This window comes from Erpetoichthys calabaricus, chromosome 12, assembly GCF_900747795.2.
Source record: "Erpetoichthys calabaricus chromosome 12, fErpCal1.3, whole genome shotgun sequence".
Classification (NCBI taxonomy): domain Eukaryota; kingdom Metazoa; phylum Chordata; class Cladistia; order Polypteriformes; family Polypteridae; genus Erpetoichthys; species Erpetoichthys calabaricus.
In genome coordinates this window covers 110,771,122-110,788,573 of record NC_041405.2, presented here as the reverse complement: position 1 = coordinate 110,788,573, position 17,452 = coordinate 110,771,122, and the positions used below count along the sequence as shown (strand labels likewise).

Genomic DNA, 17,452 nt, shown 5'->3' with positions numbered 1-17,452 from the left:
CCCTCCCCTCCCCAACCTCCTTCAGGATGCTAGCAGCAGAGACGCGAAGTGGCAAAAGGACAGCTGCTGTACAGGCTTTTAAGTGATTGACGTAAACCGCAACAAGCACAACACACAGCTGGCCAGCAGCAAGACACCAGCTGAACCGATCGCATCTCTTTAGCGTGCGTTCAGACCCCCCCCACCCTTCACAACGCGAGCAGCGTTCTAAGTCCTGCGAGAAAGAGATTTAACCATGCCCGGGGCAGGTAATAAAGGACAAATATTGTTTTTACAAAAGTTTTAAAGTAAAAGTGAAAATAATGCATATGTAAAAATTCCCATGAAAATAACAATCTCTTTTAAGTTTTTTATCCGGTAAACCAAACCCGGGGTGGACGAGCGAAGTGACCAGGGGGCAGAGCCCCCTAGTAATAATAATAATAATAAAAAATCTGCGATGTAGCGGGGGCGTGATAGCTGAACCACAATATTGTGGGGGATCACTGTATATTATTAATATGATTAGATTTGTTGTTGATGGTTCTTTAATGTACATAAAAATATAATCATTGTCTTGCGGTTGACTCCTCAAATATTCATTCCCATATCTGAGTATATGAGAAAGTCTGGAGGAGACCACTCCCGATTTTTGTTTTTATTTTAATACTCAATTAAGGAAGGTTGATTAATAAATTATATATTAAGTCTCCTTTTGAAAATGGATTGGGTAAATGTATACTTAAAATTAAACCCAAGTCACAGTTATGTATAATGGCAAACTCAGTCAGAAAGTTGCCTGTTTACACTTATAATAGCTTTAACTTTTTATTAAAAATAATTTTTTCATAGACGGATCTGATATACTGCTTGAAATAAAGTTCTTCATGTGAAGAACTTGAGTCGATCACTGCTTGACTTTTTTGATCATTAAGCACGTGTGATTTGTTTTTTTATTTTTCACATTTTATAGTGCTACATCCACACGTACTAATTAGTCTGCATTGATCCTCTTTGTTTTTAGCTTTTATACACTAGTGTGAAAGGTCAAAAGGCCTGGGGCCTCATGCATAACGCCATGTGTAGAATTCACACTATAACATGACGAATTCACAAAGCCGAAATGTGCTTACGCACAGAAAAATCCAGATGCAGGAATCTGTGCGTACGCAAACTTCCACATTCTACATAAATCCCGATCAGTGTGAAAAGTAACGCTCATGCACGTCACTGCTGTCCCTCCCCAGCTCCTCCCAGAATTACACCTCTTTGAATATGCAAAGCAATATAAATAGCCCTTAAGCTCAGTGTTCTATGAAAAGACAATGGGAAAAGCAAGAGGGGAAAATGGAAGAATTTGAGCGAATACCAAGTGGAGGTAAGGAAAAACATACTATTTGTTGGTTTAAACAGTGATATAAACAACAAAAGGAAGCTAATCGACTAACAGCGTGTCGGAGAAATTTGAAAGTTTAAGTTCACAAAGTCGTACAGTGCCCGAATTAAAAAAGACGTTGTCAGACATCAAAGTCTCCCTGAAAAGGCGAGACGTAGCCCACCGTCTGAGTGTCATATGAAAGCTTATTAGGATACAGAGGAAAAAAAGGCACACAGTGGGGAAAAAAGCATGAAATTTCAACTTCAATCTCGAAATTTCCACTTTAACTACTTAGTTTATTTTGTCATTAAAGTAGAACATCATAAACTTCATCTTAAAATCGTTTAATTAACCAGTTTCTCAAATCACATCGTAATTAAAGTAGCACATTAAATGCTTTGTTTTGTATGTGTTCTTCTATGTGCTCTGTATCTGAATCACTACGTGCTTCTTAAACCGGCTTTCTCTTCATCCGACAGGACACAGAATCCATTACATTTGTGATATTACAGCTCTCTGAATAACTAAAATACTGAGATGTATACGTGATATCATTTTCATGATGATAGGAGCTAAAGCACATTATTAAACATGGGAACAGAGTGGCGCAGTGATTGTGCGCGACCTTCGATGAAATCATTTATTGCAGCAGTATTCAGGGGCGGCTCTAGGCTCATGGTGGCCCCTTTGCCCGCCAATGTCAATATGGCATCTTATGCACAGTGGATGGCCACGTCCGTTGCGGACACTGCATAGCCGCCTTGTGCTCATGACACAAGCGTTTAACTTTTGCCGAAATTTGCCGCTGCGTTTTTAGCTGTGTCATTATTTTCTCTTTCTGTTTTATATTCAATATATATTGGCGTGTCGGCCCCTGGGATTTGGCGGCCCTGTGCATTTGCACAGTTTGCACATGCCTAAGGCTGCCCCTGCAGTACTGTCTCTTTCAAACATACTAACCTCCAATTCCTGTCCTTCCTTTTCTTTCTCCAAGTAACCGATCGCCACACAATCAGCTCTGTAATAGACGTTAAGCCATCTGTAAGCTTATAACGCCGATTCTTCAAAACTTTTAAGGAACATTGAAATATCTTCGTAGTACATGTTTAATTATTCTATCTTTCACACCTGTCCCAGTGAAGCATACAGTGCTTTTATCTGTATAATAAACATATTTTGCTGCATTTCATCTTAAAATGATATCGTCATCATATGTAAATATGCGCTTTATAAAGTGGCTCAGGTTGTGCAATATTATAACTGTAGTGCAAGTCTACAGTGAGGTGATTGTACTTATAAGTCCAAACAGTTCTACAAGGAGCAGTTGATGGACTGATTGAGTGCGTTTAGAGCTCTTGGGATGAAACTCTTTCTGAACCGTGAGGTCCGTACAGGAAAGGTTTGAAGCGTTTGCCGTGTGAGAAGCAGTTCAAATAGGAAGCATGGCTGAGGCAGCGTGTGCTTGATGCTGTATACCGATAATTCTCTTTCCGATCAGCTGCTCCGAGTGGTGCAGTGAGAGTAATATGGAAAAAGATGATCTGCTGTGGCAACCCCTAACGGGAGCAGCTGAAAGAAGAAGGTGCAGTGAGAGTAACAACGTTAAAGCAGTTATGGTATTTGGAATAGTTTGACCATTGTGTGGACCATTATGTTGTTACTGGTTGATTACAATCAGATGCATTAAACTAATAAACAATATGCGGTTAATTTCAGTGTATTTATAAAGCCGCGTCAGGGACATGGATCTGAAAAAGAATGATAAACCACACAGGAACAGTAGCACTGCTTTGACGCTGGGTGCCGCCAGTCTGCAAAACCGAGCGGAGAACTTGCATACGACAGGGTATGAGGCACCATGGAAATGTGCATGGCTTTATGCCAAGTTTAGGTTTTATACATCGCGATTTGATCGTGGAAACGTTCTTGCGCAACATTTCTGTGCGTACGCACCGTTTATACATGAGGCCCATGGAGAAAATCTTTAACAACCTTCCATTTCCACAGTATAGCTGATGTTCTGTTTGAACTCTGCTCCCAGCATTTGTGAGATACTATCTACTGTGTTATTGTACCTCCTTTGTACAAAACTGGGTCAGTGCTTGATGGTTATATTACAAGTTTTGCTAATCATTAGCAGCCTAAATGTGGAAGTGTTTATGTGAAAGTGTCCTCCAAGTGACTGACTTCCAGTCCAGGTTTGAATTCTCTGTTTAGCCAGGTGCTTCTGGCAGATGTTCCATCATCCCGCAATTTTAAATGCATGGTATTGCTATTGTATTTATGTTGTATTTATGTACTCGCAATTAACTCTGACCCTGAAATGTAGCAAAGTAAGTTAGAGTATGTTATGTAGTAGAAATACATTTTAAATGCATTGTGTTAATTTTTTTGTGTTTTCTCCCCCCAGTGTTGAAATCGGAGAAAGTGTGCGTGGGGAAGATGTCTATATTGTTCAGAGTGGTTGTGGTGAGATCAACGATAACTTGATGGAGCTTTTGATTATGATCAACGCTTGTAAAATTGCATCTGCTTCCCGTGTAACTGCTGTCATCCCTTGTTTTCCATATGCTCGACAAGATAAGAAGGACAAGGTGGGGGTGAGGGTGTTGTCCATTATTAAATAAAATATTGATTTTTCTGTAAAATTTCTTGAATTCAGTTTTGAAATAAATGTGTACACTTTGTGCTGTGTGTGCAAATAGTAAACATTCTACATATAGTATTAAACTTAGTTGAGAACATTAAAATGTCTCTCCTTTATTTACTATTCTGATTTTTCAAAATTTCTTGAAAATGTCTTTTTAATCCTTGTTAACAGAGAGCTTATTTTTATAATGCACCTCATTTGATTGCAAAGCAGTTTTCACTGATTTGGATCTGATGGGCACATAATAAGATATTTGTAAGTCACCCAACAGTTCCCACTACTGATTAGGAGGGTCCTAGATTTATTAACATTTTGGAAAAAACAGTCTTCTATAAGTTTAGCTGGTATTAATGTATACACTTTTGATTTCAGAGCCGAGCCCCTATCTCTGCCAAGCTTGTTGCAAATATGTTATCTGTATCTGGAGCTGATCACATCATTACCATGGACTTGCATGCTTCTCAAATACAAGTAAGAAATACATTTTGTGTAGTTTGGGTTTGCATAATTAACTGCATTCTGATACAGTGAATTGTATCTAGGCTTTAAGTGACTTCCGTACATTTTTATTTTTTAATTATTAATGCAAAACTTTGACTCCAGAATACTTTCTGAGCTGATCACATCACTAGTAGGATTCCAGGAGCCATTTGACAATAGTTTTACTGAATTTAATATGTGTTCACTTTTTTTTTTTTCTTCCTGTATCCTTAGGGTTTTTTTGATATACCTGTTGATAACCTTTATGCAGAACCAGCTGTACTCAAGTGGATTAGAGAAAATATTCCTGAATGGAAGAACTGTACCATTGTGTCTCCTGATGCAGGTGGTGCAAAAAGGTGGATATTGTGGCATTCATTACATGCGCAATCATTCTCTTTAGTACATTTCAAATTATGGTATTTGACAATCTGAGGAGTTTTATAGTAGTACATGTTTGAACTTTCACTTGCATTAATTTATACTTTTGTGGCTTCTCTAGGAACTTGAACCTGGTTCCAAATCATTTACACAGTCAAGGCCAACTTTGGCTTGGCTTTAATACTTGGGTTAACTACTATGCTTCTCGAAAGTTAACAATTTTTTAATGGATTTGTGAGGTGAGGTGTTTATTGCATCAATTCTAAGAAAGCTATATTGGGTTAGTCTTTGTTTACGTGTATTTACTCATTGTTAACCGCCATGTTAAAGTGACAAAGAATGCTTAAAAATTTGAAAGTTGGCTTTTAAGTTTATACATCCCATAAAAATTACTGTTGTAAGTTATCCCACTTGATCTCCACTATGATGGAATTTACTGTATTTATTTAGCTGTAAATTCAGTTGTCATGTAGGTCTGTTCTCTTCAGAAGTACATGTCAAAATATAAAACAGTTCATGGGGAGGGAGACTGCAGAAGACATCTGGAATAAACCTGAGGCATTGTGAGACTTGCAGCATTTTCTTAAATAATCCATTTGTAACCATTAAAAAAATACTGCTTCATTTATTTATGTTGCCATAAAGAGCAAAATTGTTATCCCTCTGTAATCAAACATTTAGCAAAGAAAGTAGCCACCTAGGGACAGGAGGCTGGAGGAATGTTTATGTCAAAGTATGAAGAACATTCCAAAAAACAATCCCACCTCAACACCCCAGAATCCATTCAAGAACAATACTAATATGGGATAAGGAAAGGTTATGCTTGATGTATGTAGAAAAGAGGGTTCATGTTAAAGCTTGGTTGGAGGGAATAGAAAACCTGAGGAAATAGTGTCCATTGTATAGCAAGTTTTATTAAAATGTTGTGGGAATGATTAAAAATAAATAATTTAATAAATTAATCCAAGGGAGTATTGTTTATGGTTTGCCTTATTCTAGAACACTACATTTAAATTGTACAATTATTAGTGGGTACTTTACTGAAAACTGTCTCAATTCATTTTGTCTTGCAGGGTTACATCTATTGCTGATCGCTTGAATGTTGATTTTGCTTTAATACATAAAGAAAGAAAGAAAGCTAATGAAGTTGATAGAATGGTTTTAGTTGGTGATGTGAAGGACCGTGTTGCAATTCTAGTTGATGACATGGCTGATACATGCGGTACAATCTGTCATGCTGCTGACAAGTAAGTTTCTTGGTTTTCACCTAGTACTTGTAGAAAAGTACATTGAAAGCTTGTCATTGTCTTTGTGTTAAAAAATGCCTTTAACAAGACATTTTTCCTTTCTGATTTATCATCAATACTTTAAGCACAATTATGGTGCTCTCCAGATCTACTGGAAAAATAAAATGCATTTCACTTGTACTTGAACAACTCTACTGACAGTGCACTAATCATATTTACAGCTGCAATTGAGATTCTGTTGCATGTGTTTTGTCTGTATAGCAAACATTTGGTTCCACAGGTAGGTACATACTGATATGTAAATTGCTGCTAAGATGAAGTGACACACTGGGAGCAAAAAATCTTATTTGCATTTTTTTTTTAAATTGACATTATGGCTGAAATGCATGTAAATTTATCTTTTTGAGAACCACAGTCTCCAGCACAATTTGTTTCTATATGAAGGTTTAATAATTTATCATGAGAACTGCATCCAGATGATTTAGGGACATTCACTTTTTGGGAATATATATGTTTGCAGATCCTATAACCAATTTTTATATATTCAAACTATGTGTTTTAAATCTGAAATATTCCAATGCTGCTACAAACTAGGTGTTTTATTGTGAAAGTGTCTCTTATAGGCACCTAAACCTTTTTGTTTTTTATTTTATTTATTTATTTTAAATTGATGTACTAGTTATTCATAGAAAAGCCAGAAGAATATTTCAAAGATTTCAAACCATGTTTTACTTGTATAGCACCCAATAATTACCTCTGGAATCCATAACAAGGGCAGGCTGCCCATAACTGAGACCAGCATCGCTCCAAGTTTTACTCTCGTGCAAGGGCTGAACCTCTGATTTACTTATGTGGAAACTAAAGAATATAAAACCTATTTAATTTAGGTTTTTGTTCATAATTTTCAACTCTATATATACATTAATTTAAAACGTATTTTAATATAACATATTTTAAAAACAAAGCAATTAGTTATTTATAAAAATTCTACCTTTTATAGTTAAACTGAATTTGTTCCTTTCTTTCTTCCTTGTTTGTCTCCTGATGAACTTTCTTTTCAATTTATATATTGATCTCCAACATTTCAGGGGTGGAGAACTTAACACTTTTTTATGTTTGTTGTGAATTTTTTACAATACCAGCGTTAGTAGTATTTTTTTTTTTTTTTTTTTGACATTCCTTTGCGTCTTTCATAACAAGTCCAGGAGGAAAGTTGTGATGTCTATATAATGACGCGTAAAACAAGAGACAGGAAGCAGAAGAAGAGTTGGGGGTCCACCCCGTATATTATGAACAATTCCACAAAAGAAAATGGTTTAGCACCAGAGTAGAGTCTGGGTCAGTGTCCAAATAGGGGCAAACAAGGAAGGGAAAGTGCTTGACTTTTATAGTTGTGGGGGAGGAAAAGGCGGGTCCATGAAGGTTGAGGCTGGAAGTGAGGTCAGGGGAAGGCGTGGTCAGGAAGAAAATGCAGGACCTGATTAAGTTTTAGATGGGCTTCTGTTCAGGAGATCTGTAGAAGAGAAAGAAATAAGGTTAGTACACAGTCAGTCCCTGCCCTCTGTTAAGCCCTTAGCCTGCCTCCCAAGTGCACGTGTGAGACGGACGTTATTTTAAAAGCTTGCCACATTGCACATATACTGAAACAAAACAAAAGTGGAAACCTTAGCATGAAGTATGCTTTTGTCGTCAAAATATTGACATTAAGACCATACCTGTTTTAATATTGCATCTGTCCAAAGTTGCGTAATTAACCTTTAAAACATTAAGTTGGTAGTCCAGATGCCCAGGTTTACCAGTTTTTAATCTTGGGCAGCCAAACTACAGACTCTCAAAACCTGGTGAACTACCAGATGTTTCAGACCTCTAGTCCCGTAGGTACTCTGCCACTTCAAGTTTCGTATTGATAAAAAGGTCCCCTTGATGTCCTGGGCACGCAGTCAGAACATCCTTATGGTGGACCCTCCCCCTGGAACACGGACTCCTATAGCTATTTATTACCAGGTGGATATTAGTTGAAACTTGTTTATTCAGATATTCCAGGCTGCATTTTTATAATTCATTTTTATCAAGTTCTGTTAAGGCTTTTTAATACTATTCATTTATTATCAATGCTTTTAACTTAAGCTTCCTTTTACCTCTGCCAGCTTATAATAATTTTAGATAGAGCTGATATCACAGCAGTATTGTAATGCACACTAGCAGCTTCAAAAAATAAGGACGACCGGTGCGCCTTTGAGGTCCTTCATTGAAGTTAATGTAGCTGATAGCCTGCTCTCTGTTTGCACCTCCTATACATTTTGACCAACTTGTATGTTCTCCAAAAAAAAAAAAGAGGAAAGTATTCCTCAGCATACATTATGTAGTAACCTGTCTTAAGAAAATAGAGTTGTATAACCAGCCAGAAGAAACTGATAATTTTCTTTTAAATACCAAGTAAAAGTGTGAAGACTAGAGATAAATTGATTTATTTTCATTACCTATCACTTTATAACCAGGGAAACACTGTGAGGATAAAAGCACAAGTTAAAATTTCTTTGTCAAAACATTGTTTCTTTGTTTTGTTTTTTTTTTCCTTTCAAAACTAATGATGGCCATTGTACAAAGCACAATTTCAGCTCTGTAATGTAGTTTTATTTACTTTAACATTATTTCTTTTATAGGTTGCTGTCAGCAGGAGCTACCAAAGTATATGCAATTTTAACGCATGGTATATTTTCTGGTCCAGCCATTTCGCGCATCAACAATGCTTGCTTTGAAGCGGTGGTTGTAACCAATACTATTCCTCAAGAAGACAAGATGAAGCACTGTCCAAAAATACAGGTAAAGCGAAATCAGCCGTTTAATCAAATTGGTGAAGTCCTGTCATTTCAATTTAATAAAGTTTTTCAAAGTCCTTTATAATTTACCAGGAGTGAGTTTAATTTGATTGCTCCAATACTCAAATTATTGTAATGATAATAAAATTGATTTTTTTCTTAGTTTAACAAAAACAAAATAATTCGGCATCCCTGTTTTACTTAAGGGAAATATGTCACTTTGCAGTTTTACTTTGCCATGTGCAATTTTATGAATGATTTGAGTGTATTCATTTTTCTGCAATATCATTCATCTCCAAGTTAACAAATGAAGAGATTAAAATAGAATAGATTATATTTCAGAAAAAAATGTCCTAATGGGTGTGTTCATAGTGCTGCAGTCTAGTACCAGTATTCCCTAAGTAAAGTTTAAATTGTCCAGAAACTTTAGTCTTTGTTTCAAAACAGTTTTCAGAAAAAAAAAAAAAAGATTATAACCCACTAGTTACATTTCTTGCACCCTTTTCCAGGAAAGACAGTATAGTACATTTTGAGTTTATAGTGATTTGTTCTGCTACAGCTCACTTAATTTCATGTGGAAATCTCCAGTTAAAAGAGCTGCTTTTCAAAGTTGGACACATTTATCCTTGATCTAAAAGGGAGTTTACATCACCAGCTAGAAAAGTTGTCCGGTGTAATCTTCAGGAACACATTTTTCAACAGTAATTAATTTACTTGAATTTTTTTTTGATTTTAAGTAAAGTGTTTTTCTTGTTTAGCAGTGCTATCTTTGTTTTGTGGCTTTTTGTTTCACCCCTTGCTTCTGTGTAGATGGATTTGTTAGTGTTGCCTTTGTCTTTTCCACCTTAAGATTTGTTTTTTTTCCCAGGAAATGTAACTGCACTGTTTGACATAAAAAAAATAATATGCTTTGTATTTGTGAACTTTTTTTTTTTTTTTTTTTTTTTTTTTAATCTTATATGATTGAAAACAAGCCAATTAAAGTTTAATTAGTAGGGTACAATTATTTGTTTTCTGTATTTCTTTTTCAGGTGATTGATATCTCCATGATTCTAGCAGAAGCCATTCGCAGAACACATAATGGAGAGTCTGTCTCATATCTGTTCAGCCATGTCCCATTGTAACGCCCTGTAGTTTTATGCAGCTTCAGCCAGTTTTACCAAAAAGTGATATAGACATAGTCCTGGCTCCTTCCTTCAGTGTTGCTTCTTTGGCATCAAAGCCACTGCTAAAAAAAAAAAATCACGTGCCCCAATCTGAACTTTACATGGGGTGAGCTTCAGCATATCTCCTATACATGGTTGTCAAAGATTCACTTCCTAATTGTATATTTTAGGAAGGGATGGTGGGTGGGAGAGAAAATAATTATTCTTAATCTAATTGTGAAGTTCCAACAATCAGTCTTCTGGTGCTGCTGTGTTTTATCTGTCCCCTTTTTGTCAAAAGTAGGCCTGCTTCTGCATTAAGATGAAAATAATGAAAGCTGCTGCTACAAATACTTCTCTTGCAGAGAATACATATTGCTGCTTGTCTGTCTGGTATCTTGCCCTTATAGTACCAGGGATCTTGGACATTCTTTAAAGTGGAGAGAAATTTTTTCTGGATTCTAATAGAGAAGAAGAGGAAGAAATGTGTTGTGATTTTTTTTTTTTTTTTTTTTTAATATATGAAGAACTTATCAAGACTTATTACTTGGAGCGTTTATCCCCATGTTTGTTTTGTGCTGGTACTTATAAATTTACAGAAAATTTTAGTAACTTTGCCATTGACAAATGTTTGACTTTACTTTTGTTTTGGCTTTAAGTACATGCAAATTGTAAGTGGCATTGTACATCTCAAGCTTTATTGAGAACTGTTATATTAAAAAAAAAGTCCGCATTAAGCTAATGTTGATCAAGAAAGATCTGTGTTCAGTAAAATATTCTGAAACCATCCTTGTTTATCATTGGCAGATTTTCTGCACTTTTCAAAAACATAGGTGACTCCATCAATCTTCTGTGTATGTTTAAAAGCCAAAGATTTTTTTCTTGGCAAGAGTATTACATTTTATTTGCATATGTCAATTTTAAAGAGACATCAAGTCAGGGCTGAATTAATTTTTACATATTGTTCTGTAATAATAGAGCGTGTAGGATAATGTTATGGAAGTCTGTTTTTCACATAAATAAAATTGTTCAACATTGTTCATGTCTGTTCATTACATATAAAGGCCAATTCCCAGTTAAATAGCATTTGTTCTGAAGTTTCTGTAAAATAAGTTACCTTTGTTTTTGTGTGGGTTTGTTTAAAGTAAATTTATTAAGATCATAAAACAAAGTACTACATTCTTATTACAGTTTTTCATTCTCAAGGTGACTAAAACAGCAAGCATTGTTACTTTTTTTATGCTTTTGAGTTTACATGGTTTTACCTGGGCGGCACGGTGGCGCAGTGGGTAGCGCTGCTGCCTCGCAGTTGGGAGATCTGGGGACCTGGGTTCGCTTCCCGGGTCCTCCCTGCGTGGAGTTTGCATGTTCTCCCCGTGTCTGCGTGGGTTTCCTCCGGGCGCTCCGGTTTCCTCCCACAGTCCAAAGACATGCTGGTTAGGTGGATTGGCGATTCTAAATTGGCCCTAGTGTGTGCTTGGTGTGTGGGTGTGTTTGTGTGTGTCCTGCGGTGGGTTGGCACCCTGCCCAGGATTGGTTCCCTGCCTTGTGCCCTGTGTTGGCTGGGATTGGCTCCAGCAGACCCCCGTGACCCTGTGTTCGGATTCAGCGGGTTGGAAAATGGATGGATGGATGGTTTTACCTAGATGACCATGCCACTGTACAAAAGTAGCATGTGGATTTGAGCAAAAACTATTTGTCTTGAATGTTTTTACTCTTTAGTTACAAATTAAAAGAAAAACATCTATAGTTGCCTTTTTACAGTATAATTGCGAAATGCATTGCTGAAAACTTGATCAGGATTTTCAGTAGTCTTATGCCTTAATTCCACAGGTCAAGTGGCTATAGTAAGAGATTGCCATTAAATTCGGATATGACATTCATTTCCTATTCCCAACAGACACCTCTCTTTCTCCTTTTATGTTACTATTGTATTTTTGCTTTTAACAGGAATCATCAAGAATGTATTTTTTCATCTGAACATAGTTTTTATTTGCAAAACTTTGTCATTTGGCAATAAAAAATAAAAATATATATTCTTTTTTTACTTGTGATGTAAAGTTAAAACTTCTTTTTGTACCTAAATGTTTGTTAAACTAGTATACATTTTCACTGTTTTGCAGTTGTCAGAAATACACATTTAACACCAAAAGCTTGTCAAGCTGCATTACAAAGATAAAATCTTTTAGTTGCAGTTTTTCAAAAGTAAATATTCCACCCCTCTCAAACATCTACAGATATACAGTAAAATATTTATCTGATGAATTTTCTAATCAGATACAGTACCTTAACAAGTTTGATACTGCTAGTTATGTCCATGGAATTCCAGTTTTCGAAATGTGCTATTTATCATTTATGAGGTTTCACAATAAAGTTCAGAATTAAAGGGAAATGTTTTGTCTTCCTCATTGTAGTGTAATGTATGTTGGTGGGCACCATTTCCCTTCCAATATTGAAACAGGGTTATTAAGCATGGTACTAGCATGTGAATTCTGAAACCCTAGTCACTTTGTAGTAAACATTTGGCTGAAAGATAAACTAATGTGCCCAATATACAGCAAGTCCTGTTGTAGTTTGGTGTTGCATTTATTTTGACAAAAAAAAACAAAAACTTTACAGACCATTGTCAAGGAAGGGACATTGTTCATAGTAATGTATTTTTTTTCTATGTGCAGAAAGGGACTAAAGTAATCTATTTTTACTATTCCCTGCCCATCATCCTACAAAGGAAAATTTTGGAACAAGAAGTCTGGTGTGTGTGTTTTTTTTTTTTTTCTTTTTTTTCCTCACCATCATTTAGTGAATGGACATGAAACTTGGGTTTATCACAGAGATCCAGTGTCCAAATGGATTCAGTGAAGTGGAAGCACAAGTCATCCCCCATCCCAAAAAAAAGTTCAAGACAGAAAAATCTGCTGGCAAAGTCATGGCAAATGTCCACTGGAATATTGCAGGACTTTTGCTTCTGGAGTTTATGCCATGCAAGACAACCATAACTGGGGAGAGTTACGCCAATACAATGATCGCTTTGCGGGACTCAATCAAGGAGAAAAGAAGGAAAACTCAAAATAGGCGTGCTGCTTCTGCATGACAACGTGCCAGTTCACATGTCACATCAATCACAGGCTGCCATCTGAGAATGTGTATTCCAGCAGCTGAGCCAGCCACCCTACAATAATCCTGAATCTCCCTCAGATTATTTCCGGTTCCGAGTTTTGAAGAAATCTCTCCATGAACAGCGGTTTTCAAGTGATGTAGACTTCATGGCAGCTGTGATATCCTGGTTTAAAGGTCAAACAAGTTTTTTCTCTCTCAGAGGGCTACTGCAGGAAAAGTGGATCAAGTGTATGGAGCTATCAGGGAACTATATTGAAAAATAAAACCTATTTTTTTTTTTAAACTCCTTTGTTTCCTACTGAGGTAGGTAAATTATTGAACACCCCTCGTAGCAGTCATTACTTTTAATTAGCTTAGGCTTGATGAGGGTCACAGGGCAACTTATTAACAGTGAGCACATTGTTTATTAATTAAAGGACACATTCACTAGCCCCATTTTAAAGCTAACAACCACACACACTGCATGTTTAGAGATTGTAGAAGAAATAGTTGACCCAAAGGAGCCATACTCAAATTCAACAATTAACCATACAATATCTTTCTATAATACTGAGAGATTAGGCCAAAGCATAGAGTCTACCCCTGGTCAGGGGTTAACAAATAGTGAATGCCACTGTGGGCACATTGCATGTTAGTATTTCTCAAGCTGCAGAAAAAAACAAGCAACCGAAAATGGCCCGAGTACTATTTCAGAGAGGCTACTATAGGAGTACTCTCGGAGTACATTTTGAATTATTATCCTAGAGCAGGAATGCCGTTGATTACAATGTATTCCCAAGTTATTCTAGGTAACACCAGAAAACTCCAGAAATGTAATTATCTGTTAACAATAAAAAAAAAATATTTTTAAAGAATTTGTAAATGTTTTCCCAGTTAATGTTGGGAGTTGTGAGCAGGGTCCTAAAGGCTGGGGAAAAGACAGCAAAAGAAAAACACTGACAATATGATTCGTGCTTGTCCTGGGCAGGCAGGACTTGAGAGAGACCTGTGGTGAAGGAAGTATGAGATAACCTAATAATATTCGCAAGAACCATCTTGATTTTTTAAATAATTGCCATGTAATCCTGAGGGACCCCCATCTTCAATATGTGTTACTGGTATAAATAACCTTGACTGGCTTCTGTCACTGATCTGTTATTGTGTGCATTCTTTAAATGCCATTGTTGGAAATATTTGAACCACCTCTCTAGAACATTTTTGGCCACCTTATGCATCTTGTTGGTCACAAGGTAACTTTTTGATGTTTGTTGTGGGTAGCCATAGCCAAGTGGGTTTGGAACATGTACAACCTTCAAGATCTAACTTGCTGCTACCATTTTAGTTTTTTTTCAGAATAATCATTTTCGTAGCTCACATTTCACCTGTCTGGTAGATGTACACTATGTTTTTTACAACATTTTTAGGTGTTAACGTGCCATCTCACACATAACTGCTTGATCAAAAGGTGAGAATTCAGTACCTCTGTCGTGGAACACTGTAAAGAATGGGTTCCTAGTAGGGTTTAGAATTTTTTTTTCTTGCATCCAATTTTAGGTGAATACATACTAAATAAAAAAATAAAGGTAAGTGCAGAAAAGAATTTTGCTGTATTTAAAAAAAAAAAACTAAAATACAGGTTGTCAAAAGGCTGTTATGGTGTGATATCTCACTGTATTTCTGTTTACAATATGCTAAATGGACTGCATTACCTGTGCTAAGTATGTTTAAAGTAGAAACATGCAATACTAGCAGGAATGTGTTGCTTCTGGGCAATGTGTCTGAGCGTTACTTCTTAGAAGACCCGAACATGGCATTTCTTTAGAGCAAGTGGCCCTCTTGCCACACTTCAGCCTGACTGTCCCATTTGTTATGGCATCCACAAGCATTTCACAGCCATGCATGCAAAACCACAAACATGAAAATCTCTTCCCGATTGCTACAATGAAAAACAGAATTAACTTGCATGTCCGCTCAATTCTGACGAATTCATGGACTGTTCTCATTTTTTTTTTTTTTTCTTCTGTCAAAAATATTGCCTTAACTAACTGAAATCAGGTTGGAAAGTACCTCCCTTGCTTTTGAGTGGTGACATTATGACTTTCAACAACTTGCTCGTTATTTTGTGCCAATTGGATAAACCCCTTGGCAGCTTGCAGCTCGGGCTAAAATTGCATTACAGTTCACATCCATCCTTTTCTGAATGTCCACCCTGAAAACTTTCTGGGCTAAGATGCTAAGTCAGTACAGAGTCTCATGAAATTTCTTTTGTCTGGAAGTTTTTTTTGAACACTTCTTCAATTAGCTTTCCACTGGCCAGAATTGTTATAAAATTTGGAACTCCCAAGTTGTTCGTAGCATTCTGATCATTGACCTCATTGCACTGTTGAAATTGGGTCATTTTGGTCTTTTCTGCTTTACTTTGGCTTTAGTCTTACACTAGGGAATGTGCAGAGCTGCAGCTGTCGTTTTAGTGTTTGCTGTTTTGATACCCTATATTCCCCCTGTATTTGGCTTTGCCTTTTGCGTTTTGGGCTAATTAAGCCTATAATTTTGATATTGTGTGCTATGAAGGCTTATTATTTAGGGCTGCAAATACATTGACATCGTGATCTGTAGCAATAGTAGGGAGCAGGTGACATTGTGATGTGTAGCAATAGGGAGCAGGTTGAGGAGACCCTGGAGAGGTGGAGATATGCTCTACAGAGGAGAGGAATGAAGGTCAGTAGGAACAAGACAGAATACGTGTGTGTGTGAATGAGAGGGAGGTCAGTGGAATGGTGAGGATGCAAGGAGTAGAGTTGGCGAAGGTGGATGAGTTTAAATACTTGGGATCAACAGGACAGAGTAATGGGGATTGTGGAAGAGAGGTGAAAAAGAGAGTGCAGGTAGGGTGGAATGGGTGGAGAAGAGTGTCAGGAGTAAATTGTGACAGACGGGTATCAGCAAGAGTGAAAGGGAAGGTCTACAGGACAGTAGTGAGACCAGAAAGCAGGAGACAGAGCTGGAGGTGGCATAGCTAAAGATGCTAACATTTGCATTGGATGTGACAAGGATGGGCAGGAACAGAAATAAGTGCATTAGAGGGTCAGCTCAAGTTGGACAGTTGGGAAACAAAGTTGGAGAGGCGAGATTGTGTTGGTTTGGACATGTGCAGAGGAGAGATGCTGAGTATATAGATGGATAGATACTTTATTAATCCCAAGGGGATTATATTATATTGGGAGAAGGATGTTAAATATAGAGCTGCCAGGGAAGAGGAAAAGAGGAAGGCCTAAGAGAAGGTTTATGGATGTGGTAAGAGAGGACATGCAGGTGGTGGAGGTAACAGAACAAGATGCAGAGGACAGAAAGATATAGAAGAAGATGATCCACTGGGGTAACCCCTAACAGTAGCAGCCGAAATAAGAAGATGATTTGGGGTTGTAAATAAAGTTTGAAAAAGTAAGTTTTTAACCTGCTTTGAGTGCTGTTAAAGGTGCTAATGCATATGTTATAAATGACAATGTAAAGAAGGAAAGTCTACAGCCAGAGACAACAGATGGAAGGAAAGTGCAATTCCACATATCTGACTTCAGGGGGTTAACAGAAACCAGTCACCAAAGAGCGATGTGGCCTGGTGGCATCAGTTTCTTACAGGGCATCCACTTACCCAGAAAACTACATTTGGATGACCTGGAAGTAAATCCATAGGGAGTAAAGATATACAAATGACTGAACAGAGCATGCCATTGTTTCCAGGCTACCGAAATGAAGAAAAGATAAGGGGAGAGAAAAAATTACAGTATAAAATTGCTAGGTAGGTGAAGAAGATGAAAGAGTCGGAGTAAAGCAGGATAGCCATCCCCTTCATTGGACAGTAGCCCTAGTATGATAGGTTAATTTGGTAAAGGCCATTGAATATGTTTTTCTGTTACCAGATTTAGAAGTTTCTTTGTTATTATCCCACTCCTGACACCATTTTGTCATGCCCCAGAGTCCCTATCATAGGCTTTATAAGGAACTTGGGGACATGAAGTATCAGGACCTAGAGTCAGTGGGACAATAAGGGAGGCAGACACGGCTGAGGAAACAACTAAAAAGGTGTAGTTATTGAAGAAAATTAAAAGTCCATGAAGAAATTAAAAAAAGCACACAAACACTGGAATAAAAAAATTTTTAGCCTTCTTTCTCCCCCTAACCAAAAACGCAGGGTTAAAGCTGAATTGTCAAGGCAAATCAGAATACCAGTCTATTCCCTGCCAAAACATCACCCTGCAGCATGCGTATTGACCACCTCC

General features: G+C 37.1%; 1 protein-coding gene and 1 long non-coding RNA gene across 3 annotated transcripts in view; both read left to right on the top strand.

The window, feature by feature from the left end:
- Positions 1-11,117, top strand: part of LOC114662510 (ribose-phosphate pyrophosphokinase 1) — a 30,766-nt gene extending 19,649 nt beyond the window's left edge. Inside the window, exons 2-7 of one of the 2 annotated variants that reach the window (XM_028816012.2) lie at positions 3,768-3,951; positions 4,380-4,478; positions 4,722-4,846; positions 5,942-6,115; positions 8,779-8,938; positions 9,966-11,117. In XM_028816012.2, the coding sequence (XP_028671845.1) occupies positions 3,768-3,951; positions 4,380-4,478; positions 4,722-4,846; positions 5,942-6,115; positions 8,779-8,938; positions 9,966-10,058 (835 nt within the window). In that variant the 3' untranslated portion in view covers positions 10,059-11,117. Of the gene's footprint in view, positions 1-3,767; positions 3,958-4,379; positions 4,479-4,721; positions 4,847-5,941; positions 6,116-8,778; positions 8,939-9,965 lie in introns of both variants that reach the window. The other variant, XM_028816011.2, reaches the window with a different exon arrangement.
- Positions 1,527-2,214, top strand: LOC127529763 (uncharacterized). The gene is made up of 2 exons (XR_007936365.1): positions 1,527-1,959; positions 2,114-2,214. It is a non-coding gene; the product is annotated as an uncharacterized LOC127529763 (long non-coding RNA).
- Positions 11,118-17,452: the final 6,335 nt, after the last annotated feature.